Below are 23,535 nucleotides of genomic sequence, written 5' to 3'. Positions count from 1 at the left end.
TAAAAGTGGCTCCCAAGGGAAAGGAGGGGCAGCCCCTCGCTTCTAGCTTTTTTCACAACAGCTCTTATCAGTGGAGGAGCTGACCTTGGACTCTGCCGACTAAACTTCTCCAAAGGGGTAATGCACTCCAGGCCATGGCAGTGTGAGGGCTGCAAACGAGCTGTGGAACATGCTGAACATGGGGGTAAAGTAGGTTCATGGAAATGGCCTTATTCATGAAAATGGCATACGAATGAAAATCCCACATGAAAGGAGATTGAAGCAAAGCCTGGAGCATACTGTGGTCAGTTTGGGGGAACCAAGAACTCTTGCTGTTAACTGTGGCTTCATTAATGAAAAACAACAATCTGGTTTATTAACTGATCACAAAATGATTGGGGGCTACTACTTCGATGTGTATATGAAAAAAAAATCAGATATAATCCCATGCTGTATGATGGTTGTGTGTTTCCATTGTACACGTGAATGCAATATCTAACTAGTTGCCCATGTTTAACATGGGTGAATTCAAACTAGCGTATGCATAAATGACTCAGTGGGACAACCACGAGAATTACACAAGAGTTTTCTGTCTTGTGAAAGCGGACTCATAAAAACAGAGGCTAAATAAACGGGCTGGAGAGCATACAACAAATAGTGGGGTGAACATCAAAAAGGACAGAAAACATTAAACTCACGGGCAGCACTGGCCAAGGAAAAATAAGTATCAATTATCCTACACTAAAAATTAAATTAATAAAATGAACTATCTGAGAAGTAATAAATAATTGGGCTCTCTACCCTTCCAAGGAGTGAAATTTCCGGACCTTTTTTTCATGAGGTTAATACCAGAGAAAAACCTTTAAGAAACAGATAAATATGTTACATTTAGTCACTTGAATTGCATGTGACAGCAAAGGTTTAGATTAGAAGGTCCAGAGGGTCCCTTTCAGATTTATTTCCTGCATTAACCATTAATTTATGATGAGCAGCCTTCTGGTTAAAGTCAGACTAGATTATCCGATGCACTCTTTTGACCGTACGATATTTGAAATCCACATAAAGCTGAAATATTTAGCTATATACTGCCTTACATATATGCATATGATTCAATGCTGACCTGACAATGCTGAAATAAACCATATTCTTTGCAGCCACATTCTTTGGTGTTGCAAAAGAGAGAAACCTAAGGAAACAGAGCTCTGCATGGGTGAGAGGATACCAGCATACTAATTGAGGATATGGCCTCCTGCTGTTTATTTCAGTGACTGTTCTGTGACATATTCAAGTATGCTGACTGTATTTATGTAAATGTATGATTTAATAAACATATTCTGTGCGTTGGTTTCAGTTATATTTAATGAATGTCGCTCTATGAAAAGTGTGTTTGAACAAATGCAATTACTTTGCTTGTAATCAAAGAACAACTGAAAGGGATTCTGCTTGTACTACACAGTGGTAACCCACCTGACTTCAGTTACTTGGCGCCTCTGTGACAGTTACTACAGAAATTGCCTAGAAAAAAATAAAGGACCTCCACCTGCCAGCTGAAATTTAGAGATACACTGCGCATCTAAGGTAACTGTAACACTTCTAAAATCCCATCTTAAAGCTAGGTGGGGGAGACAAATATTTCTTTTACAGAAAGAATACTAGATTGTAAAGGATAACAACAATAAACATTTTTTCCAGAAAACTGGCACATTTAAGTCACTTGGTTTATGAATAGAAAGTTTGGTGGCTCTTTACCTTTCCACCACAACCTTCTCCTTTACTTAAAGAAAATACACCAGTGTAAATTAGATTGTATAATGTCATCTCCCTCACTGATCTTACTCTGATGCAACAAAAATATACTCCTGAAATCCTAAGGCATCAGGAACAATCTTGTGTACCTAAGAGCACTAGAAGCAAACAATTCTTCCTTTTCCCCATTTATTTCCACTCCTGTTTGAAAATATTATTTCAAAGTAAATGCTGTATTTTTTCCTTTTTTCACTCTCCAATTTAAGTATGTTAGGATGATCTACTTAACAACATAATCAAATCTTGTAAGCCGACATGTATATTGCAGGGAGACAACTTAAGTCTGTGTGTGGTCTGTACAGCTGAGGAAATCTCAACATTTCCATACTGATATTTGAGCTCTCCTCCTGCTAAAACCTCTGATAGCTTTGCTGTCCCTCTGCTGCTGCCTGGGATTTAGAAGTTGATATTCTGCCAGAAGAAACAGCAGCAAGGACCTAGGAACTTCTCTGTGATCCTGTGTGGCCAGCCCAGGGGACAGCTGAGACCTCTGAGCCACCAACACCACCCCACCACCACCACCATCACCACCACCATCACCCCACCAACACCACACTATCATCACCACCACCATCATCACCATCACCACCATCATTGCCACCAACCCATCACCACCACCACCATCACCACCATCACCCCACCAGCACCACACTATCAACAGCACCACCAGCATCACTACCAACCATCACCACCACGACCACCATCACCACCCCACCATCACCACCACCACCACCACCACTACTACACCACACCACACCAACACCATCACCATCACCACACCACACCATCACCACATCACCATCACCACCACCTCTTCCCTGCCCAGAACCACAGATCCCCATCCGCCACACGCCAGGTTTCTTAAACCACCATTGCGGATTTAATAAGAACTCCTTGGGCCAGCAGACCCTCGAAATCCCTCCCAGCCCCAGCCGGGGACGACAGGAGGACACGCCGGGCTCTGAGGGACCACCCTCAGGGGCCGGCCGGTGCAGCGAGCGCCGCCCAGCACCATTACGGCGCAGCGCCGCGCACTTTGCGTAACCCCCGCCGCTCCCGTGGCGCCGTCCCCTCTCGACGCCGTCAGCAGTGGGCGGGCAGCGCGCTACGCAGGCGGCGTAAACCCTTACGAGAGTCGCCGTAGACGGCGGCAGCAGTGGGACTTTGCCTCCTTTCCGTACCGCAACATGGCGGCCCCGCCGCCCGCCCGCCTCCTCAGCCTTCTCCGCGCCGCCGCCGCCTCCTCCTCCTGCCGCCGCTGGCTCCTCTCCTCCTCGCCGGCAGCCGGGACGAGGCCGGGCTGCGGCTCCGCTGCCTTGTTGGCCCGGCCCTTCGGCCTCTCCGCCCGGGCGGCGCGCAGGTAAGGGCGGCGGAGCGGGCACGGCTGAGGGCAGCGATCGTTGGGCGGCGGGGGCGGCCCCGGGCACCCGCCCCCGGTCCGTGATGAGCCCTGAGGAGCTCGGGGCAGGGCCCGGCCGCGCTTCGTCTGTCAGGGGGCGGCCCCTTGGTGACCCCCGGCCGGGCTCAGGGGGCCGTGAGGGGGTTTGGGGCCGGTGTATTCTGTTTTTTTTTTTTTTTTTTTTTTTTTTTTAATTTCGTAAGGTTGACTAAATCGGTGGTGGAAGCGCAGCACAGATCTGAAGATCTCCCCTGCTTGTGGTACAGTTTCTCTTTACCGAGGAGCACATACACAGATGTGCAGGGCCCCTCCTGCCCTCAGCGTGTGCTGTGGCATGCTCGAGCCCTGTAGGCACCAATATTGCACAGTCCACGACTACAGATTTGCAACACTACCCGTAATCAGAAACTTGTTTATGCGTGGCCTCCGAGACTGTAGCCTGTGTATCCAAAGGTGTGAGCCCGCAGGTAACTTGCAGTATTTAAAATACACTTTTGAAAGGTAAATTAACTTGGTTGTCAGAGGAGTTTCTCTGACTAAGAACAAAACCCACAGTGGGCTGCCCAACATCAGGGCAGCCTAGCCTGTTTCCAGAGGGTTGGGTAGTGCCCTCGCCATCAAAGTCGTTTTCAGCAGTTTGGTTTTAAACAAACGCTCCTGTAGGTGCTCTTCACTTTGTGCCAGCAGATACTTTTAATCTTTTAATACAGAGAGACAAACAAGCCTCGTAGTTCAGGACTCCTGTACAAGGCGTGTATGGTGCCTGTTTAGGTTGCTTCTCTGAGTGACTCTAATGCCTTAATAAATAGGTCTCCACTAACCTGCCCAGACCATCATTAATTTTGAGGTCACTGAAAAAAACAAAACAAACAAACAAAAAAAAACACTTTGAAAAACATTGTCAGAACTCTAAAAAAATATTAAGTTATTGAGCAGGGTAAAATAAGATGAAATGGTCTACTGAAAAGGGAAGACATTTCCTTACCTAATTGTTATATAAGACCAAGAATCCCTCAGGTCCTTCACACAGACTGAATGCAGGCTTGTAAACAGACCGGCCATCTGTTCACACACATTGCACAAGCATACCCGCAAAAGAGTTCGCACAAGCAAGCATTTCAAATGTATTGTTTAAATAATACGTTATAATCCAGCTAAATGACTTGGAAGGAAAAAAAACTTTTGGTTTCTTTCATACATGAGTAGTTCCTCAATTTACGTGCAAGTTATTTTTCTCTCGTCATACCTTTATTGGTTGAATTGGTTCCTGAAATTTGTATAGTCAATGTTAGTCCAGTAAAAACATTCATTCCTCGTTGTTTTTACATGTAAAGTTACCTGTATTTATGTTTAGAGGATGAAGACCTAAACAGGTAAAATTGTCAGCGGAAGAGATTCTTGTGAGCAGAGGTTTCCAAAGGGGGTCAGTGGGGCATCAAACATTATGTTTTCCTTCCCAGTTTTGTTATGTATCTTCAGTCTGTTTTCTTCCCCGTTTCCCCACCTTTCATTTTGTGATGAACAGTAGTTATCTAAGAATTTTTATAGCAGTTTAGATATTTAGACAGTATTTTTGGTGTCACCATGTAATTGCTGCATGTTTAAGGATTAGTTCAGATTTGTAACTTCCATATTCTAAGACTTCTGTAATAATTTAATGAAATTCTGCTGGCAATTAGGGCTGTTGAATGAACCAAAAAAATCTGGAAATAATGGAGTAGGTTTCTCCACGTGCAGCAGAAGGATGCAGTTATCTTTTTTTGATTGTTTGTTTGAAGGAATATAGATGGTACTTGGAAGTAGTGGCTGAAGATGCAGAAGGGCACCTTTTTTAAGGGAGGAGTGGTGGCTGTCAGGTATTCTTGCAGTACGTGTCCTGTTTGCACAGGAGGGACAGCGAACAGCACTTACAGCTCTTTGGTGCTCTTCAGTTTGTTTGCAGCATGCTTAATTTAGGGTGTCTTTGTGTAGGTTGGTAACAATGGTGATAGGACTGTGGCAACCATGTGAAGAAATGAATTTTATTTTACAGGCAGCTTAAAAAAAAAAAGAAAAGAAAAAAGGTTCAACTAAGCATGAATTGGGATGTTTTATGCAAATCACACAAAATACGTTTGGTTCTTTCTGGTAATCCTGAGGCTATTTATGCTTGCGCAAGACCTGGCATTTGTTTCACATTAATTTTCTGTGACTACTTTGCAGGATGGTGTGTGTGGTTCCCACCCCCCTATGCAAACGATGTCTGGGTAGCCAAAAGCCATGTTGCTTGAAACTCATAAGCCCTAAATATCGTTTCATGTAGATGTGGTTTTTCTTTTAATGGTATCTCCCAGTCATCAAAAAGATCTGCACAGTGTGTGTTTTGAATGTCTGACTGACCTGATTATTTATTATGTACATCCATTTCTGAAAGTATTTTCACCAGTCAGGCTCATGCACAGTAAAGCCTCGGTGACTTACACTTCTTGAATTAAACTTTTTGGCTGTGGGAAGAGTAGTGAAGGTGGCAATAGCAGAAAAACAGATCCTACTGGAGGACTAAGGTATCTTTAATGTTGTCACAAATAAATTTCAGTTTCAGTTATTAACCCGAGTGGATTAGGCCCTGCAGAAGAGATTACTTCCCATAACGTTCTTTAACAAAAACTGGGGACTTAAAGATGGTGCTTCCCTTGTCCCCTGCCGCATGCAGCACCGGTTGGGCGCGCACAGCCACGGTGCTGTTCCACAGCTGGCTGGAGCTCGTCTAAGGTTGTGGCTCCAGGACGGGGGATCCCGTTCCTGTTTCTCATTTTGTGGTGGGCAGTGGCCCTTCTGTCAGTTCCGTTTGCTGGGTTAGCTCAGAGTACTTCGTTTTTGCGGTTGGTTTTCGGCCAGATTAGCAAAATGAGTTCACTTGCAGTTATATTGGCCTAAGAATGATGCCAAGGGAAATTCAGAGTGGGGATCACAGAATCACAGAATCATCTAGGTTGGAAGAGACCTCCAAGATCACCGAGTCCAACCTCTGACCTGACACTAACAAGTCCTCCACTGAACCATATCACTAAGCTCTTGGATGCCCCAAACCATCTTTGTGTGTTAGAAAGAGTTCAGCCTAAGCTGATCGTGAAACTTCCTCATAAAGTTGCAGTAACAGTTGTTTTAAGCAGCTGTAATGGGTAGGTCTGACCGTGTCCCTGTTGTGATGTTGGTGTGGCTGCAGGCCTCTGAAGGCCAGCTTTCAGCCCGTCTTCTTGCCACCGTGGTTTACTGGGTGACCATGGGAATGCTGGCGATGCGAGGAGCCAAGGAGGGGCAGGAGGACCGTTCTTCTCGTGACGCTGTGGTGTTATCCCAAATTAAAGTGTAGTCACAGATAGTTTCAGATATGTTTTGAAAAGTGGCTTAGGGGGGAAGATGGCTTACCTTTTACAAAGGTTCTTGTCATCTCGTAGGATTGTGGCCAGACATCTCGCTATCTGGTCCATGTTACTGGTGATCACATTATCCTATAGTAGAGGAAAAGGGTGTGTTTTGGATACTGAACAAGTATTTAGTGCTTACCATGGCCAGAGGATGTCCATAAATGCAGGCACACCTGCGTTTCCTGTTAGGATCATGTTTGTCATATTGACAGAAATACTTCAGTGTATCAGAGGGTGTTTCAGTTAGCTCTGGAAGAGCTTTTTGGAGAACTTTAAAAAAAAAACCAAAAAACAAAAAACTGTTAGTGGTTTCCTTTGGCTGTGTGAATAGGAGCCTATACCTTTCCGGATGCAATCTAAACCCATCAGACCTAAACCTGCAGTGAAGCTGACGGTTGGTGAAGGTGGTGGATGTTGCACTAGCATGTCTGAGAAGTGGGTGCCCATCTCCTGGGTTGTGCTGTGGGAGGTGGTGACCTGAACAGAGGGGCGGGAAGAAGAGCAGAGTGGTTACTGCTTAAACCTCCTCAGGATGGCTTGCTGGAGGCGCTCTGGTGACATCACAGGTGTGACTGTGTGACATTAATTACATTTTGTAAAGATACATCTTCGAAGATTTCTGAATTTTATTGTAGTGCGTGCTCCAGTTGAGCCATGCAGATCTGCAAGGTCAACCCTTCATTATCGATTATCATTTTGAAATGAATTCAGAATTAACAGTAGCCCGTGGCTGTCTCCCAGAGAATGGGCTGCGGGACGATACGTCTAGGATTGAGCAATCACTGCACCTCCTGCTGCCAGCTGCTTTCCAGTTGTGGCATGTACATTAAGTCTGGAGCAACAAACGTGTTTGTTTTTCAAAACAGACTTCAACTTTAATTGCTAAAATTACATTTTCTTTTATAGGTGGTTCCAAAAATAATCAACCTACTGATGTTTCAGTAAGGCCACTTCTAAATTTTTGTTTTCATATTCAGTCTTACGAGTTTCCTTATGAGTTTCCTAGGGGGTGACTAGATTTTCAAGCTTGTCTGCTTTCCGTGTCATAGATCCCTCAAAGCCCACAATTATTAAAAAGAGTTAGGGTAATACCAAGCATGCTGTTCTTAAACATGGATTTCACATTGAAATAAAGATGTTGCATTAGCTTCCTTTTTTTTTTTCCCTATATCTCTCTCATCTCTTAGCAGATTTCTTCCCTGTCTGCCCAACAAGTATTTCTTGTTTTGCTTACTTACTGTGAGAAAGAGAATAGTCTGTTTAAACAAACAAACTCTATTTTATTTACTAGTATGTTAAAAACTTTCCTTTTGCTTTGCATGTGAAACAACGTAACATGAAACACCAAAAATCCCTGTTTTTTCCATATCAAAAACGTTAGTCTTAAGAAATTTTTATGCAGAGTACGAGGGAAAATTTTTCTTAAATATACACAATTGTCTGAAAAGCAAAGCAGGAAGCCTGTTTTTTTGATGCCCATGTTGAAATTTTAATGACCTTTGCTAGAATAAATATTTACAAAGTGAAATCCTAAGAAAACCCACGCTCAAAAAAGCAGAATGCTTTTGGAGTATTTCCATTATTGTGAGGAGAAGTGAATTAAATTTTGGAGTTAATAAGTTAGAATGCCTTAAACTCTAAGCAGAAGTGGGAAGACCTTAACGTTGATCTAGCAGATAATGGTGAGAACAGTCAACATTTTGTAAATGCAAAGCAAGAGTCCCCAGAAAGGTGTGAAGAGAAGCAATTAACTGTTTTATTTGGCAAAAATGCAAATAGAGTGCCTAAAATAAAATAGCTCTGACTCTCTGTGGTGAAAGGTGATGCATCGGGATTCTGCGTAGCTTCTAGTGACAAAACACAAATGAAAGGTTTTCTTGTTGTTTTCATGTCTCAGGTACAGCAGTGAACGCCTCTACCTATAACAGTTTGTAAAAGTCAGTAACTTCCTTGGGTTTCTGCACCCTTACAGTTGGTGCTGGTTTCTGTTGTAGTATTCGATCAATTTTTAAAGGTCTAAACAATTTTTGATTTGTTTCTTTGGTTTTATTACATACTTTTCTTTTTCAGCTCAGAAGATAAAATAACCGTTCACTTCATCAATCGTGATGGTGAAAAACTAACGGCCAAAGGAAAACCTGGAGATTCACTGCTGGATGTTGTTATTGAAAATAATCTAGACATAGATGGTTTTGGTAAGTAGATTCCTTGAATACCGTATTCAGTGTCAAGAAATGGTGTATTACCGGTTTATTCAAAAATATTTATGGGTTTATTTGTAAAACCTAGGTGGACTTTATTTGGATTCTTTTCCCTGTTATTTTCCTGCAGGTACATAGAATATTTTGGATCAAGTTCTAAACAAATTATTTGAGGTGAGCTTTTGAGTGTTAAAGGAGGGCAACATGGACAGAGTGCCATCAGGGTGGAATCTGAAAGATCACAGAAAGGTTTGGGTTGGACAGGACCTTAAAGACCACCCAGTTCCAACCCCGTGCCATGGGCAGGGACACCTCCCACCAGCCCAGGTTGCCCAAAGCCCCATCCAGCCTGGCCTTGAACACCTCCAGGGATGGGGCATCCACAGCTTCTCTGGGCAACCTGTGCCAGGGCCTCACCACCCTCTTGAGAGAAGAATTTCTTCCTAACATCTAATCTAAACCTACCGTCTTTTAGATTAAAGCCATTCCCCTTGTCTTATCACTGCACCCCCTGAGAAAGAGTCCCTCCCCAGCTTTCCTGTCGGCCCATTTAGGTACTGGCAGGCTGCTGTAAGGTCTCCCCAGAGTCTTCTCTTCTCTAGGCTGAACAACCCCAACTCCCTCAGTCCTTCATCTCAGAGCTGCTCCAGCCCTTTGATCATCCTCATGGCCCTCCTCTGGACATGCTCCAACAGCTTCCCGTCCTTCTTGTGCTGGAGGCCCCAGAGCTGAACGCAGGGCTCCAGGTGTGGTCTCACAAGAGCAGAGCAGGGGGGACAATCCCCTCCCTCACCCTGCTGGCCTCGCTGCTTTTGGTGCAGCCCAGGACACAGGTGGCTTTCTGGGCTGCAAATGCACATTGCCAGATCATGTTGAGCTTCTGACCAACCAACACCCTCAGGGCTGCTCTCAATCCACTCTCCACCCAGCCTGTATTTGTGCTTGGGTTTGCCCAAGATCCAGGACCTTGCACTTGGCCTTGTTGAACTTCCTGAGGTTTGCACAGACCCACTTCTCAAACCTCTCCAGGGCCCTCTGGATGGCAGCCCTTCCCTCCAGTGTGTCGACTGCACCACCCAACTAGTGTCACCCCCAGTCTTGCGGAGGGTGCACTCAATCCCAGTGTCCACGTCGTTGACAAAGATGTTAAATAGAGCTGTTCCCAATACAGACCCCCTAGGAACTCCACTCATCACTGGTCTCCACTTGTTCCTTGAGCCATTGACCACAATTCTGAGTGCAACCATCCAACCAATTCCTTACCCACCGAGTGGTCCATCCCTCAAATCCATGTCTTTCCAATCTGTAGACAAGGATGTCGTAAAGGACAATGTCAAAGACTTTGTGCAGGTCCAGGTAGAGGACATCAGTTGCTCTTCCCTCGTCCACCAATGCTGTAACCCCAACATAGGAAGCCACCACATTCGTGCAGCAGGATTTGCCCTTGGTGAAGCTGTGTAGGTTGTCATCAGTCACCTCTTTGTTTTCCATGTTTTCCAGGAGGAAACTGATTTTGCTGGTCACAGAGCTGAGACTGACTGGCCTGTTAGTTCCATGGTTGTCCCCTTTTTTCTTTTTTAAAAATGGGGTTAGGTTTCCCCTTTTCTAGTCAGTGGGAACTTCACCAGACTGCCGCAACTTCTCAGATATGATGGACAGTGGCTTAGCAACTTCATCTGCCAGTTCCCTCCAGATCCTTGGATGCATCTCATGAGGTTCTGTGGGCTTAGGCACCCTCAGGTTCCTTAGGTGGTCTAAGCTGATCTTCTTCTGTAGTGGGAGGTTCGTCACTCTCGCAATCCCTGCCTTTGCCTTCTGTGAGTTGGGCAGTGGGGCTGGAGCTCTTGCCGGTGGAGACAGGCAAGAAAGTCATTAAGTACCTCAGAATTCTCCATATCCTGGGTAACCAGGTCTCCCGTTTCCTTCTGGAGAAGGCCCACAATTTCCATAGCCTTCATTTTATCACTGACATGACTGATAAATGACATTTATCATTTTATCACTTGTAGAAGCTTTTTTTGTTGCCCTTGACATCTCCAGCCAGATTTAATTCCATGAGGGCTTTAGCTTTCCTAACTTGATCCCTGGCTGTTCGGACAAATTTCTTTATAAAGATGAAAGATGCCACCTGCAAGCTCTTCTGAGCTGAAAGGTTCTGGAGGCAACACACAAATGGTGTATTTCTAATAGTGTCAGGTTACTTCTGTATTGTCGTGTGATCTTAATTTGTTGTTTGCCTTTTTATAGCAGAAATTTCTGTGGTATTTGAGAGCTGAGTGAAAGAAACGACCAGATACATGTCACGTCGCAGGGGAGAGCAGAAAGGTTGCTGCTTATAAAAAGGACAGGGGTAAAGGAGGCCAATGTGCTGGTGGAATTCTAACTCAGTACAAGGTCTGTTCAAAATCAAAACAGGAGGAAGTTATAAAACGTCTATATTCCGTCAAACTTTGGACTTTCCGTGGTTAGTTCCATGAAAGTTACAGGATTCAGACTGTGCAAAGCCGGCTTTCAGAACAGGTATTTAAACGAACATGAGTTTAAGAAATAATAGTGCAAAGTAAAGCAGGAAATGGAATTACAGTTTGCATAAGTTAATACATAGCATGGAGCAGTTACAGGAAAAAAATAAGTATGTTAGTGCACTACAGCTTGCAATCTGAGGTATGTTTTATTGAAGTATGAATACATTTCACTGCTAGTAATAATCTTTAAGACAATTCTACAGAATCTTGCTATGAGTTGTATACATTTGGGGAAGAAGAGTTATAAAAACCTGTAACATTGGGATAACTAGCTTTATGTATCATTTTATTAAATGTATCATACAGGCTTTTGACTAGTCTGCCTGGATTCTACAGTTAATATTCTCTCAGTTTGTGTTAAGTACCAGCCATTTTAAAGCAGTGTGGTAGAGAGGAAAACTAATGCTGTCAGTAAACTCTAAATAATGTCCAAGGTAAATGTTTGACATACTGTAGCAACCTTTAATTATAACATAGGCTGCACCTGTTTCAATAATGATTTGATAATGAAGCATCACACTAGGGCAGGGGAATAATGCAATGGAATAATGCAAAACTATGTTCTGTGTTTAGAGGGGACAAAATAATGAGGGAGAAATGTAAAATGTAAATCTTACCTATTTACTTCTAGCACTAGGGGGCATCCCACGTGCAGTAATAAAGAGAAGTATCTGTGCATTAAGACTTTGTAAAACTGTTGTATGATTCAGCTGCACTCGATTCAGTTGCTGCTGCTGGCTATACAACTGCAAAAACACCTTTCACTGTTTAAACACAATGGTTGGTGTGATTTTTTTAACTTATTTTTTACTTATTACTATTTTCCCCAACATTTAGACACTTAAATTGTTGATGTGACAACGTTTACATTATTCAGCCTTTTACATTTTATTAAATTATTTTTCCACATTTGTTTTTATGTACTTGAAGACATGATACTGGATCTTCTAGTACAGCATCATGCTTGCTTTGAATATGTGCTACTGATACTGTTATGAAGTGTAACAGCACAGTGCTTTCTGTGTGGTTCTTATGATCTGATGATGAATCCCCCTCTTTACTTAAGTAGCTAAAACCTATATATATATATATATATATATATATATATATATATATATATATATAAACATATATATATATGAAGCAATTCTTCTGAAATACAGTAATTTGGAATTTGAGTTTTCTGTTACCTTGCTATTTTCTTTAGGTGCGTGTGAAGGAACGTTAGCCTGTTCGACTTGCCATTTAATCTTTGAAGACCACATATTTGAGAAGCTAGATGCAATTACTGATGAAGAGATGGACATGTTAGACCTGGCATACGGCCTCACAGAAACGTAAGGCACCCTAATGCTTCCCTACATCAAAGAACAGAAAGGAGGGTTTGCGGATGGGGCAGTCCAGTATTCGTAGAATACCTTAATCAGCTTTTAATGAATAGCTGGATTCTGTTACATGGATACGACCGGCAAGTTTAGCTGTTGTTTTTCTGAATTCATACTGATGTCAGTACAGTTGATGAAATATTCATGACAATACTGTCAGTTTTTGTAAACTGAAGAGTAGCAGTTTCTAGCGCTTGCTCTTTTGTCTGATGCAGAAGCATCAGATACGGAAGTGTGACCAAAACCCCAGTTCCTTCACCAGAAACTTTGCCAGTGCATTCGTGTATGTGAATTTCCTTGTTCTTGTTTCCCTTCTGTTTTCTGTCTCCATCAGTGTGTATCCAGTCAATGTACTTTATGGATATTTTTACATTAGCATTTTAGTTTGGGTCAGATCTTCTTTTCACAGAACCACAAAATGGTTGAGGTTGGAAGGGCCCTGTGGAGGCCATCTGGTCCCACCCCTGCTCAAACAGGAACACCCAGAGCAGGCTGCCCAGGACCACGTCCAGGTGGCTTTTGGAGATCTCCGAAGAGGGACATTCCACAACCTCTTTGTTTTTTCAATGCTATTTTTTTTACGTGCTAGTGAAGTAACCTTCTGTTCTGCAGCTCCCCGCTGTCACATGCCTTCTGACATGGGAGTCACAGCCTTGTCACAGACCTCGTCACTCCGCACGCCTGTTCCTAGGGGGCTGCACTGCTTGCTGGTGTGCACATAGCCTGTATCGTAGAATATAGCCACGGGAGCTATAGGCAGCTACACCGAGAGGTTTCTTAAGACATTTCCTTCAGGTTTCAAAACAACTGCGTGTTGGAAGTCTTTGAGAATCTTTGCAGTGGTTTCAGAGGGCTGTATACCTGGCCGGTATAGCGTTTATTTTTTAATGTCTCTGCAAAGAAGTATTCTGAATTAGCTCATTTATCTCCTTATACTAACAATGGGAATCCTGGACAAATGTTTTCTCTGTAAGGGTACACTTTCTTGAATTTCAGCCAGATCTTAACTTTTTAGGAGGTTGTGAAGGCAAATAAGTAAAGCTGAGAACCTGTTTCAGCTTCATTTTTTTTTCTTCAACCATCTTTTAGTTAAAGGTTTAAAGCAAGGGTGTCTTACTGAAGAACTGAAAAACAGTGGAAAGCCAGAGCTCTCTGTTTAAACACTATTTTCTCTCAAATTTCTTCAGACTGAGTTAAGTTTTAGACCCTCTGAAGGCACATGCTACTTGTGTCAGGTTTTCCTAACATCATGTGTTCTTCCTTGCGGCCCGGGATCTTTTATGTGTGTGAGAGGAAGACTTTTCTGGAAGAGAGTGCTTTAAGTGATTCTCACGTTTGCCATAGCTTCCCTGGTCTCGTGCTGATACAAAGCTTTGCAATGGAGATGTACTGCCATGCTCTGTCATAAGTCTGAGGATAAAAGTTTTTTTCTTGTCAGTGACTCTCTGGAACTGGAAGGGTTTCAGCTAGCAGCTGCTGTGAAAGTTAATGCCTCATAAAATGAGGGAATGATTAGAAAGGCTAAAACAAAATCGTTTTGAATAACTGCAATATAATGGAGGTTCCTGAAAGTAAGAATATGAGAGGGGAGGGGGGAAAGTAAACCCTGGCAAATTAAATGTTTAAAAAGAATACTGAAGAAAAAAATAGATGAGAAACAAGAATATTTTTTCTAGTTTTTAGCAGGCTGTTTCAGCTAATCAGAAGCAGAAAGGTTGTCTTTGTGAAGAACTAATAGGTGATGTAGAAGGTGCACTTATAAATAGATATGTAAAAACAAAGGTGTTTTCTTTTTTTTTTCCCATTGTTTTTTAGTGGAGATGTTACAGGATGTCTGTGCACTGGAAGCTTTCTTTTCAGGGAACTTCCTGAAAGATCTGTGTCTAACTGATGTGTCCGTGGAAGAGGTACTACAGCAAATAAAGATGTAGGAACAAATGGGAAGGGCTAGGTGGTATTCACCCAGGAGTTCTAAGGGAACTCAGTAAGACACTGCTGAGCTACTGCCCGTGAGGTTTAGTTAGTTGGCTTAAAACACCTAAATCACCAGTGTGATCTCAAAGTCATCTGTGCTAGATTTTACGTAGTGGTCATGTTTGTGAATGACTCGAGAGAAGAGATGAAGAGTAAGATGACGAAACTCGTGTACAGTATTGTGTTACTCTGCAGTAAAGTCAGAAACTGGCTGTGACAGCACCTAGAAGGATCTTACGTGGTTGAGTGATGGGAAACAAAATTTGGTGTTAATAGATGCAGATTAATGCATATGGAGAGGCAGGTGGAACAGTGGTAACTGCATACTTGAAACGGGATGGCAGCTAGCTAAGCCTTTCCAGGAATGTTGGTTTCAAGTTTTTTGTTTGTTGGTTTGTTTGTTTTTTAAAAAAAGTAAATGGATCAGCAATATGAGGTAGGACCAGTTAGGAAACCAGAAAATACTATTACATGACAAAATAGGGATTAAGTGTATCTTTGTATTTGTACAACTCTGACTTCCTGCCTCTTTAAAGAAAAAAAATAGAATGAGAAGAAGTAAAGGGAAGGCCCATTGAAATGGTTAAGGGTGAATGGCTTTCATGCAGGAATTAACGAAATCATTCTTTCTTTTACTGGGGGGGAGAGGGGATGTCCAAACTTCTTAGGCTGTCAGGGGAGGGGGGAATCTGGTTAAAGGTCTATCAAATTGCAAATGCTGTGGATGAAGGTAGTTTGTTTGTCACAGTGTTATTTAGCTCTACCTAGTGCTTTGTTTTATCCTGTAGCAGGCTCAAAAAAAGAGTGTTATTTCAAATTAAGTTAACTCTGTTGTCAACACTGCAGTGTACATATGCAGTTAGCTTTGGTTCTAACTGAAAAACAGAAATTTGAGCCAAATTAAGCCTTGCAAACAGGTATCGTAAATTGCATCTCTCTAGGGGATTAATTTTTAAAGATACTTTTACGCTTGCATATTCACAAGTTGAAGTCTTCTGCTAAAATATATATTTATGCATATATTACAATAATTTGAAGCTGATGCATACAGTCACTTACACTGCTTTCAGGTGTAGCACTCAGCCAGGATCTTTAACAGTTGCTCTCTACGTGCTTGAAAGAGTTCTGTGCACATATTAATGTGGTATCTTCTTTATGATCTCTCTGACTACATTCCTGATTAAATTATTATTCAGCTGGTGACATGGAATATTGTACATCCTTGCTAACACTTAGGTATTCCTAAAAATGAACGCGTATATGTTAAATTAGCTGAGTTCCTTTAAAAAGCTGGGGGTAAGCCTTAGACTCCAATGTTAAAACAGCAAAGAAAGACACTGCACGTTGCTGGACTAAAGAAGCAAAACTGGAAGAGAGGATTCATTGTGTAATAATGTAGTGATTATTGAGATTAAATACGTTTTTAAAGTTCCTTCTATCTGTCTTACCCAACACACAGACTGCATTAATTCACTTCTTTCTGTGAACATAATGTTTTGATTGGGTCGGTGAATTTGTAGGATCATAAACGTGCTTGTCAGGATATATTCGGGTTTCCGCAGTGTGTTATCATCCACTTGGTCATGTTAAAAACCTGACCCAGTTATCCTCAGCTGTAGTTTGCTTCTTTGTTTATGAACTGGTAAAAAGTTGGCAGGCTTCTTTAGTATATGTAATTTCTGGCAAACACTGTGTTAAGCCTGCAAGGAGTGAGTTCCGAAGAGATCAAATTTTAGACATTTTAAAGACCCTGTAGCTATCGTTTGTACATGTAATAGGGTAGTTAATATGTCCCATGTGGTTCACGTGTACTCTCCATTACCTTATCACAGAGCTTTTTTTTTTTTTTTAACCATGTTAGTCATAGGAAGATGCTGCTTCTTAGATACCTGCTTAGGCAGCAGCTATGTTAAGAGGAGGTAAATGAGAATTTTGTCTTGTAAATAATTAGGAAAAAAAGTCTAGAACTCCAGGTAGAAGTTGGTGGGGAGGTTTGACTTGGACAAGAGCTTTTAGAAAGATACGAGGGATAGAAATGGAAAGAAGTTCCTAATCTCCTCTCAGTCAGGTTGTATGTAGCTTTTTGACAAGCTGTAAAAATTCGGTTAACCTAAGCTGTCAGGTGCGTTGTTCAAGTGCACGTTCAGTTTTCTCAGGCTGTCTTCAGACCCTGGGTGGGTTAGGCTGTGCTTTTACTGAGGTTGTCCTTCAGATTAATTGCCTTTGTCTCTTCAGAGATGCTGAATTCCCCTGGGACATCAAGTGTCTGTCCCTACCCTTGACTGTGAACCACCAAAAAAGGAAGGGTCACCATCACAGTGTTGCATCAGCAAGCGTGAAGCACTTGGTGTTCCACTTCCAACGTGCTGAAGCCTGTAACCTAAGAATGTCAATCAGTGAAATCAGTGACCGTGACTAATGCCACATATCTTTGCACTGATGCAAGCAGTTTACTACTGGTCTTGATTAAGACCGTGCACGAGGGGACTGTTTCTGGATCACAAAGTGTTTGGGATGGCTGGATGTCCGGGAAGCAGGGCTGGCTGTAAGTACTGTGAGATGTATGACTGGCTGGAGCTCAAGGCGATGTTATTTCCTTACAGATCACGTCTAGGCTGCCAGATCTGCTTGAAGAAATCAATGGAGGATATGACTGTTCGAGTACCAGAAGCTGTTGCCGATGCTAGACAATCAGTAGATATGAGTAAAAACTCCTAAAAGAAGATACCGTAGGAGTTTTAAAGAAGCTTAATTATTTTTATAACTTATTTTTAAATGTATAATTAAATATGGAAACTTACATAATTGTGAGTTATTTTATATGACTATCAATACTAGATTAATGCTATTTTAATTTTCTGTATAGAACCTCCTATATTTTTACGCTTAAGATGCAATAATACTTCTAACCGATCATTGGACTATAAATGTTATCAAGTGTATTACAGATTTCATATAATATTAATCTGCCAAATCCTTTAATGATGTTTGAAAACTGAATCACTTCTGCAAGACCTCTAAAACCCCTGGGCATTGCTGGGTTTCAGACCTAGATCTGTTAGAGAGCACAACTTGTAAGACTGCACGGGGTCTTTTTAAGTGATGCCATTAAAGGTGGTGTGCTCAGAACTAACTCACTTTTTCAGTAATTTTGATACTTCCTTAGCAAATAGTGGATTTTCAGGGTAGGGATTTTACAAACTTTAGGAACTCCTTAGAGATGTGACAAATTCTGTCTCACAGAAATACTGTTAAAATCATAAAATCTAGGGGCCAGTAAAGAATGTGGGCGCCTGCAGATTAACCCCTGCGGTACGCCACGGATGTGGAGATCCACATGGCTTAGAGTACAGGCTTGGAGCTGTCTAACGGGAGAGCACAACCAGAGGAGGTGAGTGCAAATTCTTGCCATTCTCTGAAGCTTGGATGGCTGAGTCGGGGTTGAAGAAAGCAGGGTTTGTCAACATGATGTTTGTTCTGAATCATTGTCTCTTGCTTTTCCTGTTTTGAGCTTGTTCAGGAGGCAGTCTGATGTTAGCTAAGGCACTCAGCGTGAAGAGAGTCCTGGATTCTGTGCCTTGCTCCCAGAATCATTTCAGTGATTGATGTGAAATGACTAGGTACATTTTTTCCATAAAGACGCACTAGGTTTCCCAGAAGGGGTAAGGAGATCCCCGTGGTGGGATATCACGTGGAGTGATGATCGAGAGCCTTCAGTTGGGTCTGGGTTTTGTCATTCTAAAGTAGGGCAGAATGAAACGACGTCTCTAAGACTCTATTAGTTTCTCTTTTTTTTTTTCCTTTGGCCAAAATAATTAAATGAAATGGCTGTCACTGATACAATAGAAGATCATAGAAGATTGTAGTTGTTACTGTTACGATTTTGGGCATATTCTTATGTCTAGATCATGTTTATTCACATTTGAATGATCTATTGTATTCATTAATGCTTTATTTGAATTGGTGACAATGACACTTAGACATCTTTTCTTGCATTATTATATTTATGGGAGAGGGGGAAAAATACTATCCAGTGTTGAATATTGGAATTATTTTGAGCTTCATAAAGCAAAAAAAAGGACCTTTTATGAAAAGAAATATTTTCTAGAACTATATTGAAAGTAATAGATGTAGTTTGGAATCCTTGATCTCCTCTCTGAGCAGGTATTTCTTTGTTTTGTGGTGATCACTTGGGACCTCCCCCTAAAGCAAGGTATGCTTAATGTGGTCTGCTCAGAGACCTTAATCGTTAGCGGTTTCAAAACTCAACTTGGTATCTCACCTAATTAAAAATAGGACTTAAGAGTTTAAATATCCTGACTTCAAAAGATGAGGAGAACGAGGTTGGGTAGAAAGGTGGAAATAAATGGAAGAAGTGTTCTGAAGATACTGCTGCTTCCTTTGTAACTGCTGTGAGTAACCTGAGTTTAGAGGTTACCCCTCCCACCATCACATAAGGTAAATCGGCTCTCAGTTTGTGTTGCCTTTATTCTGAGTTCATTTACATACAGCAGTTCTTACTAAATAATGAATTTTTGATTTATTTTTTTTACATGAGACACAGATCCTTAGCTTCCAAGAGAGAACTCAGGTCATAACCAGATGTACTGTACGTCCTTACATAGGAGAGAAAATAAATCTGAGGTTTCAGTATAGCTCTGGCATTTGGGATGGGGTGTGTTTGGTTGTGTGGCTATTTTGTTGTTGTTTTGGTTTGTTTTTAAACTTACAGCACACGGCACTTCTCCTTGTGGGAAAATCTTGAAGTGCTTAACACGGTGTTAAACAAATGTGAAACAGCTATCATGCAAGTTTTCCTTGTAAACCAAGGTGGTTTCATTGTGTGTTTCGTGTGATGGTTGTGTGTGTGTTTCTGGTTAAAAGACTTCTGAGTCTCCCATAGTGTGCTTGTGGAAGGAATTATTTAGTACAGCAAGGCAAAAAAAAAAAAAGGACACTTCAAAGCTCATTTTGAATTCTAGAGGTGTCCCATAGTGCATATAAATGGAAATCTCAGAAGGCAAAAGAGCTGTCATGTAATCCCCAAGATGTACATCCAGGATATACTTGTTTCCTTATTGTCAAAATGATTTGCAAATAAATCTTATTTTATACTACTTTGACACACCTTGTTTGTATTGATTTTTTTCATCCCTTTGAATGCACTTCTGGGTGTAAAATGAAACTTCACAGTTAATGGTGCACATTCACAGATAAATATGAATTAACGGCTCAGTGACAGGCAATTAAAGCATCAAAGCTAGTTAACTATGTTTATTATTTACTTCCTTGTCCAAATAAGGATGACGGGTAACTGGCTTGCTAAACGCACACACTTTGTGTTAAAACATTGACTCAACGGGTCTCTCCTGTCTCTAGTCCCCTCAAAAATGAGGAGAAAATCAGAACTGACTTTGTTCCCTCTGTTTCTAAGCTTCCTTATGTGCTTCAGCATGTGCCTACGGTAGAAGGCATGGGGTAGAAACAGATCGTGGTTTCACTAGCAGTGGGGAAACTGCCTTCTGATTCCTGCAGCTTCTGTTTGGTGTCTCGGACTAGAAAGGCCCTTCGGGTTTCTTTGCTTCCGAGAGAAAGCTGGGCCAAAACCATCCTCAGCCAAAAGGAAAGGTCCGGTAATCTCTGCTGCCCTCCTGAGCGAGGTGGGGAGCTTGTCTGGGGCTGGAGATGGTGTCCCTTCCCCAGCCCCTCGCAGCCCGGCCAGGCTGGGGGTCCTACCGGCTTCTGTTGGGGACGGGGAAGCTGGCGGCAGCAGTCCCCTCTCCCCGTTTCTCAGACACTTTGTGTGCTTGTGGGGTTCTGTTCCTGGTAGTGCTCGGCAGCATGCCTCAGGGGAAGGAGGTGACTCCCGCTTTCACACCACTTCATCTAGTCCTGCCAGGGAAAGTTGTCGTCGTGTGGACTGCAGGCTGCCACCACCAAAGGAAAAAGCAAATCCTACAGGTAAGTTTGTTACTCTTTTCAGTAAGAAGAACTCCTAAATCGTAAGTTCACCAATTTGGCTACAGGGCTCCAAAAAATTGAAGGCAGCTACGTCCATACTCACTTCACGCTGGGGGCAAGTTGAAACGACCAGGTCCAAAAAGGCAGCAGCGAAAGGGGCAGTGCTTCCCCCACGTGCTTGTCTAAGCTAGGGTGAGGGGGAGACCCTACAGCCTGAGTTGGTTTTGCCCATGGAAAGGACAGTGCGGGGTATGAAAATAGACCAAGAAATCCTCATCCCTTGGGAGGAAAAAGGAGAAGTAAATCTCGAGGAGGGGGAAGAAGAGAAACTCGAGCTGAGTCATGAAGGCATCGAACAGCAGAAAACATTAGGAAGAAGCTGCAGCTGCTGTAGATGACTCATAACAATTTCTCCTCAAATGATCCGAAAAGATACGAAGGGGGAACGGGGATTTCCTGCATCGTGCAAAGACAAGGAGCGGGGCTGTTGTCTCCGTGGGTGGCCTCGTATCCAGCCGGGAATGCCTCGGCTCTCCTCTCTCCCCCTGTGCTGCCAGCAGAGCGGCAAGAAGTGCACGCTGTATGTAAGTAACAGGCAGTAAAAGGAACTTTTGAGATTTATTTTCTAGCATACTGGATACCACCACCTTTTTAAATGAAGTTAAATGTGTGTCTTTTGATGTGGACCAGTCCCAGTTCTAAAGGTCTTGTTACAAGTAATTTCTGACCACCGCTGATGTAGCATTTGCAACTGGGGCAAACTTTAAAGCAGTGGCCTCGTCGTGTGTGGAGAAGCATCTCGGGGGGTCCCTTCCACAGCTCTGGAAGCTCCCTTGACCTCAGCCCAGCAGCAGCAAAGTGATTTTGAGCGTTATCTAACACTGCCCACATGCTTCAGTACTGCCAGCGCCGTGATCCCTCGTTCCTCAAGCCTCCCAAAGCACAAAGCCCAAGCAGGCAGTGGGATGCATCTCGCATCTGCTAGAGATGAGAAGGATCAAGGGTTTTGAACACACGCTTGGTACAACCTTCCTGACATTTACTTTTTTGTTTCTGGCTCTCTTGGAGCATGTCTGTCCTGAAAACAGGTCTGAAATTCCCACAGCTGGTGCTGACCCCAGGTGGTGAATGGGAGCAGCACCGAGCTACCAGTCTGGTGTCGGGGCAGGCATGCCTGTGAGCCCAGCACAGCCGCAGCTTTCGGGTGCGTGCTGGTTGTGGTGGTGCCAGCTCGGATGCCTGTAGCCACCATAGACGTGTCTGTGGTGTTTCTGGTGAGGCTACTGTGCCTCTGCTCTTGTGTGGTCATAAGGAGGAGCCTTCATAGAATCATTAAGGCTGGAAAAGACCTCCGAGATCATCTGGTCCAACCATGCCCTACCACCAATGTCACCCACTAAACCCTGTCCCTAAGCACCACGTCCAACCTTTCCTTGAACACCCCCAGGGACGGTGACTCCACCACCTCCCTGGGCAACCCGTCCCAGTGCCTGACTGCTCTTTCTCAGAAGAAATGTCTCCTCATTTCCAACCTGAACCTCCCCTGGCACAACTTGAGGCCATTCCCTCTAGTCCTATCACTGGTTATCTGCGAGAAGAGACCAACCCCCAGCTCTGCAGAGCTTCACAGCAGGCTAGGGCTTGCTCTTGGTCGGGTGAGTGCTCGTGGGGTTTGCTGGTGGCCACCTGGGAGAAGGACGTTGCCTTCCTAGAAAGCTCTGACAGGCGGGGAGGAAGGGCAGGAGCGCCGACGCGGGCTCACCACGCGCTGCAGCTGCGGCCTCTTGGATCTAGGGGCGAGCAGCCACGCACCACCCAGGGAGCTGGCGGTGGGGCTTGGCCGGGGATGAAGGTAGAAGGTCTCATCTCGGAGGAATGTTGAACAACAGAGGAAAAGAGCTGTAAAAGAAAACAAATGGTGTCATAGAGACCAGGCATATGGGAGCTGGGAGCGAGGGGGAAGGCTCGCTCAGGTTGTGGTTTGGTGCCAGGGGCCTGATGTCTGTCAGGAGCGGAGCTCAGCAGGGAGGGCTGGAGCAGGAGCATTTCTGCTTCAGATTTCAGCACTTTTTTTGTCTTCTTCTGGCCTAATTGAGTTGTTATGATCATCTCAGTCATTGGATTTTTGTCAGAAAATTAGGCAAAACGTATGAGTGCTGTGCACAACGAGTATAATTCCAACCCAAGCAGCCCTCATTTGGGCATTGCTTGGGAGGCTCTCATGGAGAAAAAATACAAAAACAAAATGTTTTTTAATTTTAAAAATCCAAGTAATCCTGCTGAAATTCAAAGGATCAAGGAGTTCCTGGAGAACGCAACAGATTCCTACCTGCCCATGTCCCTGGTGGGGACGTGCAGACGTGGTTGTGGCAGGACAGACGGACGAGGCTTCTGGGCTGGCAGCCTCAGCTGGTGCCGCGGGGGGTAAGAGGGCTGTGTGACCTTCCCGTCCCAGCTGGATTTCAGGTCAGCTTGCCAGAGCACTGGTGCTCAAAGTCCTTTGAGAACAGACTGCGGGCTCCTGGGCAGCGTGAGCTGACCTGCAGCCCCACCGCCGGTCTTTGTGCTCCACCGCATTGCGTCTAGTTAAGTATTTACCCCCGGTAAGCAGGATGTGGAGAGTTTCCATCCCGTTCTGCCTGCTAGAGTACTTATTTTCAGAGGTACTGAAAGGAGGCACAAGACACCGGAGACCTTTGCAGAGGCACACAGAAACAAAGGGGGAAAACAAATTACCCGGCAAGGGAAATTAATTCTTAGAATAAAAGTACGGAGCGACCGCAGGGTATTTGCTGCGGCGTTTCACTGCTTATGTAAGTGGTTACTCAGTGCTGTCAACTGACCAGCTCTGGGCCGCTCCTGGCTTACCATAAAGCACTGCATTCACCATAAATAACG

General features: G+C 43.5%; 1 protein-coding gene across 1 annotated transcript; it reads left to right on the top strand.

Moving 5' to 3' along the window:
* The first annotated feature begins 2,790 nt into the window (after positions 1-2,790).
* On the top strand, positions 2,791-19,799 carry FDX1 (ferredoxin 1). The gene is made up of 4 exons (XM_080580592.1): positions 2,791-3,145; positions 8,662-8,786; positions 12,525-12,654; positions 17,280-19,799. The coding sequence occupies exons 1-4, from the start codon at positions 2,973-2,975 to the stop codon at positions 17,392-17,394; spliced, it is 543 nt and encodes a 180-aa protein (XP_080436718.1). The 5' UTR covers positions 2,791-2,972; the 3' UTR covers positions 17,395-19,799.
* The last annotated feature ends 3,736 nt before the right edge of the window (positions 19,800-23,535 follow it).

Source organism: Anser brachyrhynchus (genome assembly GCF_964034855.1).
Source record: "Anser brachyrhynchus genome assembly, chromosome: 1".
In the NCBI taxonomy this organism is placed as follows: domain Eukaryota; kingdom Metazoa; phylum Chordata; class Aves; order Anseriformes; family Anatidae; genus Anser; species Anser brachyrhynchus.
Note: the sequence above shows the minus strand (reverse complement) of the source record. Positions and strands in the feature narration are given on the sequence as shown.

What these genes read in the sequence shown, in the direction of transcription:
- FDX1 (XM_080580592.1), top strand. Translation starts at nt 2,973, where the DNA reads ATGGCGGCCCCGCCGCCCGCCCGCCTCCTCAGCCTTCTCCGCGCCGCC. An exon ending in TCCGCCCGGGCGGCGCGCAG is followed by an intron (nt 3,146 to 8,661) that starts GTAAGGGCGGCG and finishes TTTCTTTTTCAG; the next exon opens with CTCAGAAGATAAAATAACCG. An exon ending in TCTAGACATAGATGGTTTTG is followed by an intron (nt 8,787 to 12,524) that starts GTAAGTAGATTC and finishes TATTTTCTTTAG; the next exon opens with GTGCGTGTGAAGGAACGTTA.